Genomic DNA, 17087 nt, shown 5'->3' with positions numbered 1-17087 from the left:
TGCAGGCTCAGTTTCTCCTGCGGACTCCCACTGGGTTGCCTAGGCTACTGAATTGTAGCCTTAACTCTCCCCTTTTATTATGTATATCCCAGCTCTTTGTCTCTTGCTCGCCTTTGCAAGGTTGGGGGAGAGTGGAACTTGTCTGTACCAGTATGCCCCCACCTATTTATTTATTTATTTATTTATTTTTCCTTCTCTCTTGTAGTCAGTGTGTTGGACTTTCATGCTTCAAAACCCGCGTCCCTCTAAAATTCTGTCTGCCGTTTCCCCGCCAATGTCTCCGGTTACTGAGCTCACCTCCGCTTCCAGCGCAGATGTGTGGACTCGGAGCCCTGGGCGTCCCTCCTCTCCCCGCTGGTGTCTTTGTCACATAGACTCCCCTTCCTGCACAGGCGCTCAGACTCTGCGGCTCCCGCGGTTCGGCTTCCGCGTGGTGGGCGACCCTGCTTTCCCAGTAGGTCCTTTGAGTCACAGCAAATAGCTCCGGAAGAGTTTCCTCTGCAATTTTTTCCTGATCCTTTTTCTGAGGCTACCGTAACAACGCTTTTATTAAACTAAATTTTCCCGGACTGTTGGTGCACGCCCTCACTATTCTGCCATCTTGGCTCTGCCCCCGATCAGAAGAAATCACAGATTTTAAAAGTAGCATTATGGGGCTGGCACTATGGCACAGCGAGTTAATGGACTGGCCTGAAGCACTGGCATCCTATATGGACGCTGATTTGAGACCCGGCTGTTCCACTTCCCATCCAGCTCTCTGCTATGGCCTGGGAAGGCAGTAGAAGATGGCCGAAGTCTTTGGGCCCCTGCACCCACGTGGGAGACCCAGAGGAAGCTCCTGGCTCCTGGTTTTTGGATCTGTGCAGCTCCAGCCATTGCCGCCAATTGGGGAGTGAACCATCGAATAGAAGACTTCTCTGTCTGTTGGTCTTTCTCTCCCTCTTTCTCTCTCTCTCTCTCTCTCTGTCTCTCTGCCTTTCCTTTATCTGTGTAACTCTTTCAAATAAATAAATAAATCTTCAAAAAAAGTAGCATTATTACAAATCAATCTAAGAAATTAACTAAAAACTGAAATACATAAATATCTAGTTAAATTTTACTGTTGAATAACAAATGACATATTAAGAAAAAAAGCTTGATCATAATAGTTTGGTAAAACAAGTTATATTTACTTATTTGTTTCCTTTTGGAAAATAAGTAAGCTGATAATTAGGGGAGAAAAATGGTATGGTATATGAAGGGTCTTCCAAAAGTTCATGGAAAATGTAATTATGAAAAAAACTATGCATTTCAAAATTTTTTCACCAGGATAACTAATATTTTAATTTCACTTTACAAAAAAACTTTGAAGTACCATCATCTAATCTATAATACTGCTTTTTTTCTCCAGACTATGAGTTTAATTAGTTACTATGGTTTGTATGTAGAAAATCTTAAAATTCTATAATCAGTTGAATTCTATTGAAAGGAAATAAAAAATGATCAATAATTTTTATTTCCATATTATCATCCTAAATTAGAGAGCAAGAATGTCTAGATATCTACTACAAATAAAAATCGAAATAAGTTATGTTCTTAAACTCTTAGAGACATCATTTGAGACAAATTGCTGACAGAGAACTGCATACTAATTTAATAACAGAAGCTAATAATATCCAAATTCCTTTTAGTCAATTCTTATAGTCATTTAAAAGTTTTAAAAATGTAAAATATACACCTTTTAAAATCCAGGCTTAAAAACTAAAAATTAGATGATAATTACTGACATTGAAGATGATTCTCTGTGTGTTTTAGATAGTGTTGATTTCCCTGACTTTCCAGAAAGCTAGGGAGGCAGAAAAACTTTCACATCTCACTTGGCTGTATCTCTAGATGTAGCTTACCTACTATAAATTCTGTAAAGTCTAAAAAGAATAAACTAAGCCAAGGCTACTGAGTTTTACAAAGCTGTCTTTTCCAGATTAATTTTAAACTGAAACAGCTATAAAATGTTTAATTGACAGCCATTATTGGGTATATTCTACTTATTTTTAAATCAAATTTTTACATGTTTTGTTTGTTTCAGGACTCATGCCTGTTGCACAACAACCTGTTTATTGTGCTTCAAAGCATGGAATAATTGGATTCACACGCTCAGCTGCGGTGAGAATATAATCGTTATATCTATTTCACTTTGTGTATACACAGGAAACATGGATTTTATAAAGTAGAGATTAATAATTTAAGAATACAGTATACCTAAAAAGGTAAAAAAAATTTCAATTTTTATTATGAAAATCACTTTTAGATAGCAGAAAGAAGCAATTAAAGAATATACTATTTTTAAATGAAGTAGATTCTAAACCCAGATGTGTTGTTGAACAATATTCTAAAGATAAATGATGACACCCTTTTTTTAAAATGACTCCAAATTTAAACATTAACTTCAGGCTTCCTTAAGCGGAACATGCAGTACACTCCAGACATTACTTTCACTGGAAAGACAATGAAAGTGAGTGCACAGGAGGCTGAAAGGAGCAGTGGGGTCAGGGATTTACTTGGTAGAGCAAAGGCAACGTCTCCATGGAGACCTAGGGTGAAAGGGATACAGAGCTTAGAACAATATTTTAGATCTACCTGACTACAGGGCCTTGATAGCATGAGGTGAGAAAGCTTGTCTTTTCTAGTAACTGACAAAAGGCAGCTTGAATGGATCCTGGCAAGCAAATGCAAGGAGGATGAGGTACGACTGGACGTATAGATAGGATTCTGACCAAAAATCACTTATGAACCATGAACCATGATGGTGAGCTAAGATATTTCCCAAGTGCAGCTGTCCGTGGGTCTTTTATGCGTAACATGATCATATTTCCTTTTTTAACTTTTATTTAATAAATATAAATTTCCAAAGTACAACTTTTGGATTATAGCGGCTTTTTCCCCCATAACCTCCCTCCCACCCGCAACCATCACGTCTCCCACTCCCTCTCCCATCCCATTCACATCAAGATTCATTTTCAATTATCTTTATATACAGAAGATCAGTTTAGTATATACTAAGTAAAGATTTCAACAGTTACATGATTGTATTTCTACTTCAGAAAACCATTCTGTCTGCTATTTGGGAAAGGTAATACAAAGCAAAGTGCAGACAAGGAAAGAACAGTTGCGAGGGCTCCAGTTCTCCCGGTGAGACAAAGAGAGGAGCAAAACTGATGAACAGAAAAACATTGACACAAGAATTCTTAGGAGACAGAACAAACATAAATGTGAATGGTAATTATTCCATCAAAAAAGACAATAAAATAATCCTTAGACTCGTACATTTATTGGAAATTTTTATTAAATTGGAAAGATTTAATCTTTGACCCAACATTTGTGAATATATAAAGCTATTATAAGCAAAGTAAATCATAAAGATTGGAAATGTTTTACTTAAAGCACAAGATTAGAAACTTCTAAATTCATCATTAATAGTCGTTATGTTTTAAGCAGCCACGTGTATACACGTTATCATTAATGACTAACAAACCATTGTTCATGGAAGAAATATAAAGCTAAGTTCCTGAGAGCTTCTGGTCACAACACTGAAAAACCACTCAATCAATTCCTTTCTGTGTACTTCTACTTAAAGAAACTTTATTATCACATATTATATGACTATTGATCGCAAGGCTATGAGCACTTATAGTTCATGCCTGAGTCAAGCTAATCTAACATGCAGATCTTCACTAACACACCTCACAATCTTCATACACCTGTCACCACAGCTCTTCCCACTATGCTTGAAGATCATGTTAAACAGCAAAGCCTGGGGGTGGCGCTGTGGCGCAGTGGGTTAAAGCCCTGGCCTGAATCCCCAGCATCCCATATGGGCACCGGTTCTAGTCCTGGCTGCTCCTCTTCTAATCCAGCTTTCTGCTAAGGCCTGGGAAAACAGTGGGAGATGGCCCAAGTCCTTGGACCCCTGCACCCATGTGGGAGGCCCGGAAGGAGCTTCTGGCTCCTGGCTTTGGATCATCACAGCTCTAGCCGATGCAGCCATCTGGGGAGTGAACCAGTAGATGGAAGACCCCTCTCTCTGTAACTCTGTCTTTCAAAGAAATAAAATAAATCCTTAAAAAAAAAAAAACAGCAAAATCACAGAAAGCAGAAAAATGAGAAACCATGGCAAGGCATACCTCAGCAGAAACATGCACATCAGTGCCTCAGTTTCTCACTGCTCGTTTCATATCCACAAATGCAGGCATTGATTCTTTGCTTGCGGTCCAGATAAATTTTAGCAAATAAGTGAATTTGCAAATATGGAATTCATACATAATGAAAAATTGTTTCACAAACACTTTAAGTAAAAATCTAGCAATTGAAAATTAAGCCAAAGAATCTAAGTCTGAAAATACTTTGTCTTCCAGATAGCACAGATTTTTAAGAGTATCTTTGGAGTCAAAAAATATCCTAAAATCTTCCACTAGATGTGTGCTTTAAGCAAATATTCTCAGCTATACAAAAATAATCTTTCAATGAAAACAGGATATAAATTCTAAGCCTCTGTTACTTAGCTTCAGGTTCCTCAGAGTTCAGTATCCAAGAGCAGCTTAGGTATTTAAGTATTTCCAGAGTTGTCCAGTATTAATAGTTTTTAAAATATTAAGTAGGCGAGACTTTCAGGAATAAAATTCACCACGATATGTATGTGTTCTTTTGTTTTTGGAAGATTTATTTTATTTGTTTGAAAGCCAGAATTCCAGAGCGAGCAAGTGAGAGAAGGAGAGACAGAAAGAGAGAGGTCTTTCATTCGCTAGTTCATTCCCCAAATAGCCTTAATGGCTGGGGTTTGGCTGGGCTGAAGCCAGGAGCCAGGAACTTCATCCAGGTCTCCCACGTGGGTACAGAGGCCCAAGCACTAGGGCTATCGTCCACTGCTATCCCAGACACATTAGCAGCGAGCTGGATCGGAAGTGGAGCAACTGAAAAATTTAAACTGTCGCCCATATAGGATGCCGTTGCTGCACACGGAGGCTATCCCATGCCACAGTGCAGGCCCCTTTATGTGTTCGTTTACTGTCCTTCTGCTTACCAGTCATGTTATAAAGTTGGGAGGATACCTGACTAGTATTTTTTTCACATCAGAGTCTTTTAAGTGGACTTAATTACCCCACCCATTTACAAAGCTGCTGAAGCACGAAACATTCTTCTTCTACTTGACAGATGGCTGCTAATCTCATGAACAGCGGTGTGAGACTGAACGCCATTTGCCCAGCCTTTGTCAACACGCCCATCCTTGAATCCATTGAAAAAGAAGAAAACATGGGACAATATATAGAATATAAGGATCATATCAAGGCTATGATGAAATACTATGGGATTTTGGAGTAAGTAGAACTTTCTCATCTGACAACAATAAAGAGGAAGAACTTACATTTGAGAAACTAATGCAGACTTTCAAGTTTTGATTATGACTTCTCTGGAAAAAAAATTTGGGACGTTTCTGAATACAATGTGCTTATATATTATGAATTTTACTTTGAAATGTGAAGTTTCATTAATACCTTTAGCCATATCAGATTTTCTTTTTTAAATGGTGGTATTTAGTCACCTTAACTTAGATATCATTGAAGGCAATGATGCTTATCTGTGTAAATTCTAAGCAATACTCAAGTACACCTTTGTGAAATTTTGTTTGGCCCCATAATTTCAACCACTTTCATAAAAACAATTGATCAATTTGTTCACTGTCTCTCTCTCTCTCTCTCTCTCTCTCTCTCTCTCTCTTCCTCCTCTATCTCCCACTTCTTCTCCCTCTGCCTCCACCCTCCCCCCACACACAGGAAATTGTGTTCGAATCAGAGTAGTTTAGGCTTTCACAGCACTGAATCATAGCCAGGATCAAATCCCAACTCCACCACTGACGTTGAACTTATTCATTGGATTTGTAGGTACTTCAGTTTTCTTACATGTAAAGTAGTGATAATACTAAAACAAACTTGAGCCGGCGCCGTGGCTCAATAGGCTAATCCTCCGCCTTGCGGCGCCGGCACACCGGGTTCTAGTCCCGGTTGGGGCGCCGGATTCTGTCCCGGTTGCCCCTCTTCCAGGCCAGCTCTCTGCTATGGCCAGGGAGTGCAGTGGAGGATGGCCCAGGTGCTTGGGCCCTGCACCCCATGGGAGACCAGGAAAAGCACCTGGCTCCTGGCTCCTGCCAGGATCAGCGCGGTGCGCCGGCTGCAGCGGCGGCCATTGGAGGGTGAACCAACGGCAAAAGGAAGACCTTTCTCTCTCTGTCTCTCTCTCTCACTGTCCACTCTGCCTGTCAAAAAAAAAAAAAAAAAAAAAAAAAAAATACTAAAACAAACTTAAGGACCTTTTAAGATGATACATGTAAGATATTTACAATATCAATAAGTAAAAAATAAATGCTAGTTATAATTCATCATATTTCTCCTCTAATAGTTCTATCTGGTAAGTCTAATATACACTGATAAGATAAAAATGAGAAAAATTATCAGACTCTAAGTGCAAATAATGAATATAAATACTTCCTATTAAAATACTAGGTTCAACATGGAACTATACCATTAAATTTTGTATATAATTTAATTAATATCCAACTGGATAAAGATTGGCTGTAGCAACAACTTACTAGCATATATTTCCTTCTTACCTGTTTAAAGTTGTAGATTATTCAAAAAGTTGTTTAAAATGAAATGATTCTGTGCTTCATTCTTTAGTTTGCAACTTCTAATGTTTCTCTTATTTTTAGCCCATCAATGATTGCCAATGGATTAATAACACTCATTGAAGATGATGCTTTAAATGGTGCTATTATGAAGATCACAACTTCAAAGGGAATTCATTTTCAAGACTATGATACATTTCCATCTCCTTGAACATCTTACATATGAACCATAAATGAAAATTAGTGCAAATGACTGATTCACAGAATATCTTCATTTGTCTATAACTTCTTAAATGAAATGTTAGTCAGAAGCCTTCTTTCATGCATTTGCTGTTAATTTGTTGGAGTCTTTCCTTCATGCATTTGTTGTTAACATTTTTCTAAATGCAATTATTTAAGTATAGGAATAGCAATTGTAATAAAAGTGATAGACAAAAGCTAAGATGCAATAACATGTGACAGTGTAAGTCACTGTGTAAGTACTGATTAAAGCAAAGGATATCCAAGGAATAGTCTGCCTTTCAGAAAATGTATATAGAATCTGTGGTTCATAAATACGTTTTTCAGAGAATAATTTTAAAGGAGATACTTGAATTACTATTTAAATCCAACCAGATGTAGAAAACCATTTTGTTTATATTTTCACACTTTAAAAGAGGGAAGCTAGTTCATAATGACAAATGTATAGTAATAATAGTTTTACTTATGTGCCATATTTAAGATGAAATTTTCACTTTTTTAAAGATGTGGCATATTTTGGAGCCAGTGATTAGGAATAAATGAGAGTATTTACATCCCAAATGAAAACTCTGGTGTACAGAAAAATGATAAAAAGCAACCCACAGAGACCGTTGAGTCACCGTTCCCATCATTCAGCCTCCCAGTAGGAAATATATTCCTTTTTTCATAACTTACTTTAAGAACTTTAATTGACTCAAAAAAATCTCAGGAATGAAAATTTTAACAGTTATAGAAGAAAAGGATGCTAGTGCTCCTAAAATTTTATATTTAAGACATGCTCACTAAAAATTTTTATAAAATGTTATGTTTAAGATATGCTCATTAAAAATTTAATATACTTTTTAAAATTTGTATCAATTTCAAAAGTGTTTACCTTTCAATAAAGTTCTTTTATTCTAATCTCACAAATTACTTAGTACTTTGTGTATACCTATTGAGGAGATACACCAATTTTGTCATAGCCACAAGTATAAATGTTTTTGTATATATGCAGAAATTCATGGTAACATGGAGGAAAAATTATCTGTAATGTTTTGCCCTTTTCACTGTCAGATATTTTAAGGTACAGTGATTAAAAGCACCTGCTCTGGACAACACTCTCTCATGCAATAATTAATGCTCATAACAGTGAAAGTACAAGATTTCCAGATTAATCAATTCCTCAAATAAATATTGTGTAAGTGACTCACTCTGCCTGCTAACTCCAAACCCAGCTTATAGCAAAACTTAACCATGTGAGACTGATAAGGATTTCCTAGAGACTGTAATGTTATCATACTTTGTTTTTTTTTAATTCTACCACAGGGAACTGTTGCCTACATTTTAAAGGGATAATCTGAGCATGAATAATAGTCTAGAGTTGCATGTAAGGTATTCAACATCGAAAAATGGATGTCAGTGAACATCTGATAGAGATCAAATATAATGAGACACAAACTTGTTTGTGTATTCTGGCAGTGACCAACCAGTGAATGATGTAGGTGTGTGCAGTCTCATTTATCTTACTAATATTATGTCACTGTAATGTAAAGATATGCTTGGAACTTTTCATTTATGGATTATTTCTTCTACTGGCAATTTCACTATAATTTATGCTTTGAATTAGATTTTTTTAATCCAAAAATATTTTGGATATTTACTAAATAGAACTGAAAAAAGGTGTATTTAAAAGCTTACTTTACTTTAAACTTCCCTTCCATAAATCACTTTAAGTAAAGCTATAGTGATTTTTGATATTTCCATGTAATTGGTTGAGAAAACTAATTAAATCAATTTGGGGGAGGGGCACTTGGGTTCCTTAATTGTATTGTTCAGAATGATCTTAATGTAAATAATATGTATTCCTTTTTAATGTATTTTTCTTAATAAATGCAGTTTAAATTTTAAGAACAGTAAAACAACAAATATTTGGATATTCAAAAAAGAGATTGATAATTCAAATAAGAGATTGATATTCAAATAAGAGATTGATAATTGGGGCAGGCTGTGGTGCAGAGGGTTATGCCACCACCTGTAATGCTGGAATCTCATATGGCCCCTGGTTCAATTCCTGGCTGCTCTACTTCTTATCCAGCTCCTGGCTCCTGGTTTTGGCCTGGCCTTGCCCTGGCACTTGTGATAATTTGGGGAGTAAACCAACAGATCAACAGATGTAAGGTCTTTCTCTCTCTCTCTCTCTCTCTCTCTCTCTTTCTCTCTCCATAACTCTGCTTTTCAAGTAAATAAGTAAATACTTAAAGAGAGAGAGAGAGAATAGTATTACACTTTCCAACACAATTTTCTGATATAAAAATCATTTTAGGTAAGGTAGGTAAGTTTCCTTGATTGAAAGCACTACAATATTCCAACAGTCTGATAACAAAGTGACTAATAAATGACTAATAGGTGGGTAGCAAATACATTGTGGATATGCTGGACAAATGAATGGTTCACATCCTGGGCAGCGACAGAAACCATGAGATTTGATCACACTACTCAAAATGGGGTGCAATTTAAACCTTATGGATTGCTTATTCCAGAAATTTTCTATGCAATACTTTGGATAAGTGCTATAGTTTTAACAAGATTTTCCTCCCAAACTCATACAGTTAGTTAGACCCCAAAGTCATGAACTAATGGGACTGAGAGGGGAAAACAAATCCAATTAGGATGGTTAGATGTAAGACCTTTGGGAAGTGATTAGATTGACTTTGGTCTTTGGAGAGGAGCTTTATGATGAAATTCTGATGACTTTATAGGAGGTCATGTGGACATCGCACGTGTACTCTGCTCCTGCCATGTGGTGCTCTGTGCCACTTTGACTGACAGCAAGAACTCCATAACCAGATGCCAAACTAATGAGGTCTGCCTGATCTTGAACTGTGAGCCTCCAGAACCACACATCAAAACTCTTTCCTTCATAAGCAGCTTGTTTCATGTATTTTGTTAGAGTAATAAAAAGCTGATTAATAAAACCAAACAAAGCATAAATCGTGGAAAGTAAAACCTGTGACTACAGAGGAATACTGCATTACAAGAGGCAGATCCCCAAGTCACAGGGACATGGTAAGATAGAAATTTATCCCTTTCAGAAATGATAATTCATTGCAGGCAAAGAGAGGCAGCACCCCCAGGGGATGATTCAAAAATTAAGGTTCCTTTCATTTTTTTACCAACATCCAGTCTCATATTTTTCAATGGAGTAGATAAGGTATACATGCTTCTTCAAGGGTTCTAATATCATTTGCAGGGCAACTCAAATGTCTCATCTGTATTTAAGGGTTGGGGCATAGTACTAGGAAGGGTAACCCTTGCCTATGAAGTAATTTTCAAGCAACAGTAATGTGAGTAGGTATTTTGGGAGGAGAGCTAGATAAATCTGCCATATCCCTCTCATATTTTGAAGTTTAAATAAAATTCATGCTACTTTAAAATCATTGCAAAGTGGCAAGCATTTTGGCACAGCTGGTAAAGCCACCACCAGCAATGCAGGCATCCCTTATGGGCACTGGTTCATTTCCTGGCTGCTCTACTTCTGACCCAGGTCCCTGCTAACAGCCTGGGACAAGCAGCGGAGAATAGCCTAAGTGCTTGGGCCCCTGCGCCAACATGGGAGACCTGGATGAAGTTCCTGGCTCCTGGTTTCTGCCTGACCCAGCCCTGGTCTTTGTGGCCATCTGGGGAGTGAATCAGCAAATGGAAGATCTCTCTCTCTTTCTGTCCCTCTCTATATATAGCTCTGATTGTCAAATAAATAGATAAATCTTTTTAAAAAATTGTACTGAATGGTCTATGCAATACAGTCATGAAGTGAATGGGAATGGGTATGTAAAATTGGAAAAGAAATAAAGCTGTCATTATTTGCAGCAGGTGAGACTTTCAGTGTAAAGAAGTTTGGACTGGCACTGGTGCACAGCGGGTTAAAGCCCCAGCCTGCAGTGCCAGCATCACATATGGGTACTGGTTCCGGCTGCTCCTCTTCCCATCCAGGTCTCTGCGATGGCCTGGGAAAACAGTAGAAAATGGTCCAACTCCTTGGACTCCAGCACCTGCGTGGGAGACCCGGAAGAAGCTCCTGGCTCCTGGCTTTGGATCAACTCAGCTCTGGCCATTGGAGTCATTTGGGGAATGAACCAGAGGATGGAAGACCTCCTTCTCTCTCTGGCTCTACCTCTCTCCGTAATTCTGTCTTTCAAATAAATAAAATAAATCTGCTCTTTAAAAAAAAAGCAATGTAACGAAGTCCAAAAAGAAAAAATAATCCAATAGATTACCAGAGTGAATAATGACTTTAGCAAGTATGATGATCTATCAAAATATGGCAACAATTGTTTGCAACTTCTCCCCAATAAGAGCTATACTCTTCTATTTCTCTACCCCTTGATTATGGGCTGGCCTTGTGACTTCATTTATTTTTTTTTAAAAAAAAAGGCAGGAGAACTGGTATCATGGGATTTCTGAAGAGGTCTTTGCATGAATCTGCTTTTGTGGATAGAATCTGGTCACTTTATGAATAAGCCTAAATGCTAGCTTGCTGGCACGGGAAGGAGTACCATTTCCTTTCAACTAGACACTCAAAACACCCCAGCCAGCCAGCACCCAGCCCACCCAATAGCCAACAACAGATGCATAAGTGAACCCCATCCAAGATTAGCTAAGCCTGACTCAGAGGGACAGAACTGCCTCACTGAGCCCAGCCCAAGTCATTAACCCACAGAACACTGAGATAAATAAGTGATTGTTTTAATTCACCAGTGTATGAGTGGTTTGTCAGATAACAAATTCTAACTGATACAGAAGACTCTGAAAGCAAAGACCTTAAGGAAAATTTGTGAAAACCATAAAGCAGAAGAAGGAAATTTAAAATACAGTATATCAATAGCATTATATTACGAAGCATCTTCTGACTTTGATAGCCTCTTTCCACAAAAGAAAGGAAGAAGGGAGCAATCAAAAAAAGAAAACTAGAAAAGCTTGACTGAATGCAAAAAAAAAAAAAAAAAACTGATGGATGACATAGAGGAACTACAAAGGCAAACAGAATTTGAGGGACCAAGAGACTGGAGAAAAGAGAAACTCATATAAATGAGCCTTGCGTGTTTGCTATTTTTCTTTGAAGAAATTGGTCAATTTTTCAAATGAACATAGATACTGAGAACCAGAGCAGAGCGTGACTACCAAGTCTCAGAGTAGAATGGAAGAAAATTGTTACAGAACTGGGGAAAATACTGAAGTTTAGGATTACTAGAGTAAAGACTCCAGGGGAAAAGGTAACAATCACAAAGGAAGTAAAAGAAAGCAAGCCCAAAGATCTGAGCCAGTTTCATCACAAGTCATTCAACAATCCATAAGCAACTTGGTTTGGGAAACTAACTAAACAGAATTGGAAAGCTAAGCAGATCAATTAGTCTCACATGTGAGAAAGGAAAAAAGTCAGTGCCCATTATGGTAGAGAGGTAATAGATTAAAACCGAGATTTTTGTTTGAGGCCCCCAGAAAGTTATATTATACAAGTAAGGGTAACTCGAAAATGAAGACCAGACTTTTATAAGGACTAAAACCCAAGCTCAGATCAATTTAATGTTTAGCATATTTCACCCATACACTACTATTCTACTTACGTTCTATAAACTAACGGGAAACATTCTCTGAAGAAAACTTATGAGTCAGAGCTTCTACAACCTTTCATACATGATTTCTAGCATTCAGTTAAAATTAACATACAAAGACGCAGAAACAAAACAAAAATTAAAAGACAGTCCCTAGAGGATAGATGCTAGCATCATCAAAAACAGACTGTAAAATAATTGTGATTGGGACTGGAATTGTGGCTAAGTGGGTTAATCTGCTGTCTGTGACACTGGTGTGCCAGTTCAAGTCCCAGTTGTTTCACTTCCAATCCATCTCCCTGCATGCTCCTTGGAAGGGAGTAGAAGATAGCCCTAGTGCTTGGGTCCCTGCCACCCACATAGGAGACCCAGGCTCCTGGCTTCAACCTGGCCTACCCCAGATGTTGGGGCCAATTTGGGAGTAAACAGAAAATGGAAAACTCTCTTTCTCCCTCTCCCTCTCCCTCTCTTTCTCTCTCCCTCTCCCCCTCCACCCCTTTCTCCCTCCCTCTGTAATGCTGTCTTTCAAACAAATAAATCTTTTTTTTTAAATAATGGTGATTAATTATGTTCAAAAACTAGATGACAACACAGAGGATTTTGCCAAAGAACTAGAAACAATAAAAGTTCTAGAACTGAAAATGCAATAACTGAAATTAAGAAAGCGATTGATAGAGAGCACAGCTAAAGAGAGGATTTGTGAGTCCAATTTATGAATCAGAAAAAAGCCAGAAGAAAATATTTAGAATTAAACAAACTAAAAAAGAAAGGTTGACTGAAAATATCAGAGAGTAAAAGACATATGACATATACCTTTAAAACAGACTAACATAGATATAAGCATGATCCTATAAAAGGAAAGAGACATTGAGGCAGAACACAGTGAAATATACTTTCCCTAAGAAATGTACCACCTGGAATGAATTGCATGGAAAATGCACTGATCATTTAGAAGAATAAGGCTGAGAACATACAAAGTTTACTATAGAAATGAGAAGTTGGACCAAATGTCCTTTAAAGCTCTTGGAATCTATTTATATTCTTCAATACCATATGATGTTTTTGCTGCTTATTTTATACAATGTAAATATTAGATGGTAATAATTCAAGAAAGCCTAGTACAATATAGAAGATAAAAAATGAAAAACAAAATCTTATTTAGAAGAAATTTGGACAGTACTATTATTATGGGGATGGACTGGGGTCCCCAACTAGATATCTTTTTAAAATTTATTTTATTATTTAAAAAGCAGAGAGACAAAGAGAGAGGGAGAGAGAGAGAAGGAGGGAGAGAAAGAGATCTTCCATCCTCTGTTTCACTCCTCAAAATGTTGCAGCTGCCAGGGATGGGCCAAGCTGAACCCAGGAGCCTAGAACTCCACCTGGGTCTCCCACATGGGTGGCAAGGCACATGAGCAGGGAGGTGGCTAGGAAGCAGAGCAGCTGGGACTGGAACTGGCACTCTGATACAGGATGTCAGCATGAAGGCATTACAGGTGGCAGCTTAAACCACTGCACCAAATGCCAGTCCCCCTGATAGACTTATTTCAAGGCTCTTGTCTCAGTGTAAGAGATGAATTCCAAGCAGAGACATAGATGAAGTCCAAGGTTGGGAGCAGGCTTTATTTAAAGAGATTAAAGAGACAGTACGCACTCAGAAATGCATACAGGCTTTAGTTGCTCTCGTTATCAGGTAGGGAGTGGTGTCCTAATTGAACATACAAATAGGGTGGAGTTTGGGCAGAATTCAGTGCACACATCTGGGAAAGTTTCATGGCTTCTCCACATGGAGTTCAGCATACAGGTGTTCATTATGGTATTTTCTGTATAATGGAGGAGGCTCAGGTGCATCATGGGAAGTAGGTGTGTTGAGTCAGCATGGAAAGGAGTGGAGTTCCTGGTGGTGCAGGGCTGTGCCAGTGATGCTTGCTCGCTCTTTCTTTCTTTCTTTCTTTCTTTCTTTTTTTGACAGGCAGAGTGGACAGTGAGAGAGAGAGAGAAAGGTCTTCCTTTGCCGTTGGTTCACCCTCCAACGGCTACCGCGGCCGGCGTGTTGCGGTCGGCACACCACGCTGATCCACTGGCAGGAGCCAGGTACTTCTCCTGGTCTCCCATGGGGTGCAGGGCCCAAGCACTTGGGCCATCCTCCACTGCACTCCTGGGTCACAGCAGAGAGCTGGCCTGGAAGAGGGGCAACCGGGACAGAATCCGGCGCCCCGACCGGGACTAGAACCCAGTGTGCTGGTGCCGCAAGGCGGAGGATTAGCCTAGTGAGCCACGGCACCAGCCAGTGATGCTTTCTTAATCATAAAGGGCCATTAAGGTCTTTTTGCACTCTTTTGCTTTATTTCTATTACTTTTAGAATCTGGTGTCCCCAGTCCACTGACTAGCCAGCTTGAGTGTTTTGCAGGAATGTTTCCAGGACTGTGTGGTCCTTGTTGGCTGCCACTCATGCAGCCACCTAGGTACCAATATCCAGCCTTTGGCAAGAATATTTCCAAATGAATCACAGTGGCTACCTAATTTTAGATAAATAGGCATTTTATTCTTATTTTGTGGCAAAAAGTTTATGAAATGTTAGCTGATTAATGGCCTGCTCCATTTCTCCTGCCGATTGGGTGGGTGTGGGACTAGGGAGGTTTCCCTGATAGGGAGGATGTTTTGGCATTTAACAATTTTCTTAAGTAAATGTTATTGTCCTTATCTGACGGTCACTAAACAGTTAGGATAAAATGTATCTGTTTTGTTGATTCCTCTCGTTGTATCTTATCAGTGTGGGAATGGTGTAAGTTCAAAAGAATAACTCAATCAGATTCTTAAGGCTTTAGGGGAATGCACATGCTCCCTTTGAGGATTATGAGATTGAGAAAGTCAGATCTTTCTAGCCTGGGATCTTTTTCTATTCTCTTTTCTCTGGCCCACAAATCATTTTCTGGCCCACAAAAAAATTTTCTCTACCACACAAAAATCAAGTTCTGTTACATGAGTTACTATAATTTTTTTGCTTTAATATTTTTTACTTGTAACTACCCTCAAGACTCTAGTTTCTGTCTTAATTAAACCCAAAGTTTTTTTTAGTGTCAATTATCCCACACATGCCTCTAATCCACTCTCCAGTTCACAGCCTTCTGCCTCTTTTCCAGAAACATGAAGTCCAGACTTGCAGCCAGATGTGCCTGGACTTTCACAGTCAGCCCACAATTCATTCACCATCCTGTCCTTAGCTGGGCCACTCCTTAGCACATTACTAGCTTCTCCAAATTCTATCCCATCTTTGCTTGCTCTTTTCTCCTTTTATCCTCATCAGTAGATCCTCCCTATAAAGAAGGGAATAGGAGAGAGTAGGGAGATGGTTAGGATAGAATTCCTGCAAATGGAAGAAACTTAAAATTGAAGGGCATATGGAGGACAATGGCAGTTCTAAGCTAGAGACACTAGGAAGAGAATTGAATAAACCTTAGAGAAATAAGTTTTTCACATTTAGTCTTAAACCATAAGGAATAGGTTTCTGAATTTAATTTTCTCCATACAGATGTTTGCAATCATTGTTGATTCATATTCAATTAAACCATGAATAAGCTTTTCACATTATAATCATAGTACTTAAGACAGCAAAGCCGGCCTCCCCATGGTTCCTAGTACATTGTTCATGGTACTGTGAACACTGAGACACAGCATGCTTCTTACTTGGTTACTTGGGACCATGTAGTAGTGACAGTTTCTCAGTCATAATCCAAAGCTGCCCTGTCCAGCACAGGACATCATTCCTGGACAGCTCTTTTTTCTTGTGGACTACAACATCATGAGTCAGGCCCCAGAGTTACTGGGCTGGTCTTGTGCCTTAATATCACTTCACACACAGTACGACAGAGCAGTAACCTATGTCTGCTTCCCATTATCTTCATTCATTTCATTACAACTTGTGGTGAGTGACTAATGAGGAATGTTGAGCTCTAAGCAATCCTTTTTTTTTTTTGTTATTACAATAATATATTCAATCCTTGGGGGCGGGAAACTACATAGAATAACATTATTTGGAGATCTCTTTACACGACAAATACCCCAAAACACAACTTTATGAGTAAAAGATCAGTATGGGTAGAAACAGCAGTTTCTGATTAAACTTTCTGTTTTAAAGACTCTCGTTTTTCAGATACTTCTAAGGAAAATACTTACTTCCTGTTGACTATGCAAGTAGTTCATTCCCATACTAATTCTCAATAATAAACTTCTCTTAATTCATACATGTTTGTGCTCTCTCCCTTTACACAGAAACAAAGACTTAAAAAGGAAAAAAATAGCCCTTCTTTAAATTTCCCTTTGTTATATTCCAGTTTATCTGTAGTAAATACTACTTCAAGGATATTGTACCTGAATGTAAAAAAATTAAAAACAAAAATACTTTTCTTTGTTTTGCTGTCCCACTAACTAAAGAAAAGGAAAGGAGGGGCTTTGTGGCACAGTGGATAAAGCCGCCATCTGCAATACCAGCATCCCATATGGGCACCTGAGTCTTGGCTGCTCCATTTACCAACTAGCTCCCTGCTAATGGCCTGGGAAAAGCAACAGAGGATGGCCCAAGCATTTGGACCTCTGTCACTTA

General features: G+C 38.5%; 1 protein-coding gene across 4 annotated transcripts in view; it reads left to right on the top strand.

Moving 5' to 3' along the window:
- HPGD (15-hydroxyprostaglandin dehydrogenase) overlaps nucleotides 1–7804 on the top strand; it is a 42052-nt gene extending 34248 nt beyond the window's left edge. For 3 of the 4 annotated variants that reach the window (XM_002709322.5, XM_070069659.1, XM_051832420.2), the window contains 3 exons: nucleotides 2066–2142; nucleotides 5188–5351; nucleotides 6740–7804. In XM_002709322.5, the coding sequence (XP_002709368.1) occupies nucleotides 2066–2142; nucleotides 5188–5351; nucleotides 6740–6866 (368 nt within the window). In that variant the 3' untranslated portion in view covers nucleotides 6867–7804. Of the gene's footprint in view, nucleotides 1–205; nucleotides 265–2065; nucleotides 2143–5187; nucleotides 5352–6739 lie in introns of those variants that run through there. The other variant, XM_070069660.1, reaches the window with a different exon arrangement.
- Nucleotides 7805–17087: the final 9283 nt, after the last annotated feature.

This window comes from Oryctolagus cuniculus, chromosome 2, assembly GCF_964237555.1.
Source record: "Oryctolagus cuniculus chromosome 2, mOryCun1.1, whole genome shotgun sequence".
NCBI classification, from domain to species: Eukaryota; Metazoa; Chordata; class Mammalia; order Lagomorpha; family Leporidae; genus Oryctolagus; species Oryctolagus cuniculus.
Note: the sequence above shows the minus strand (reverse complement) of the source record. Positions and strands in the feature narration are given on the sequence as shown.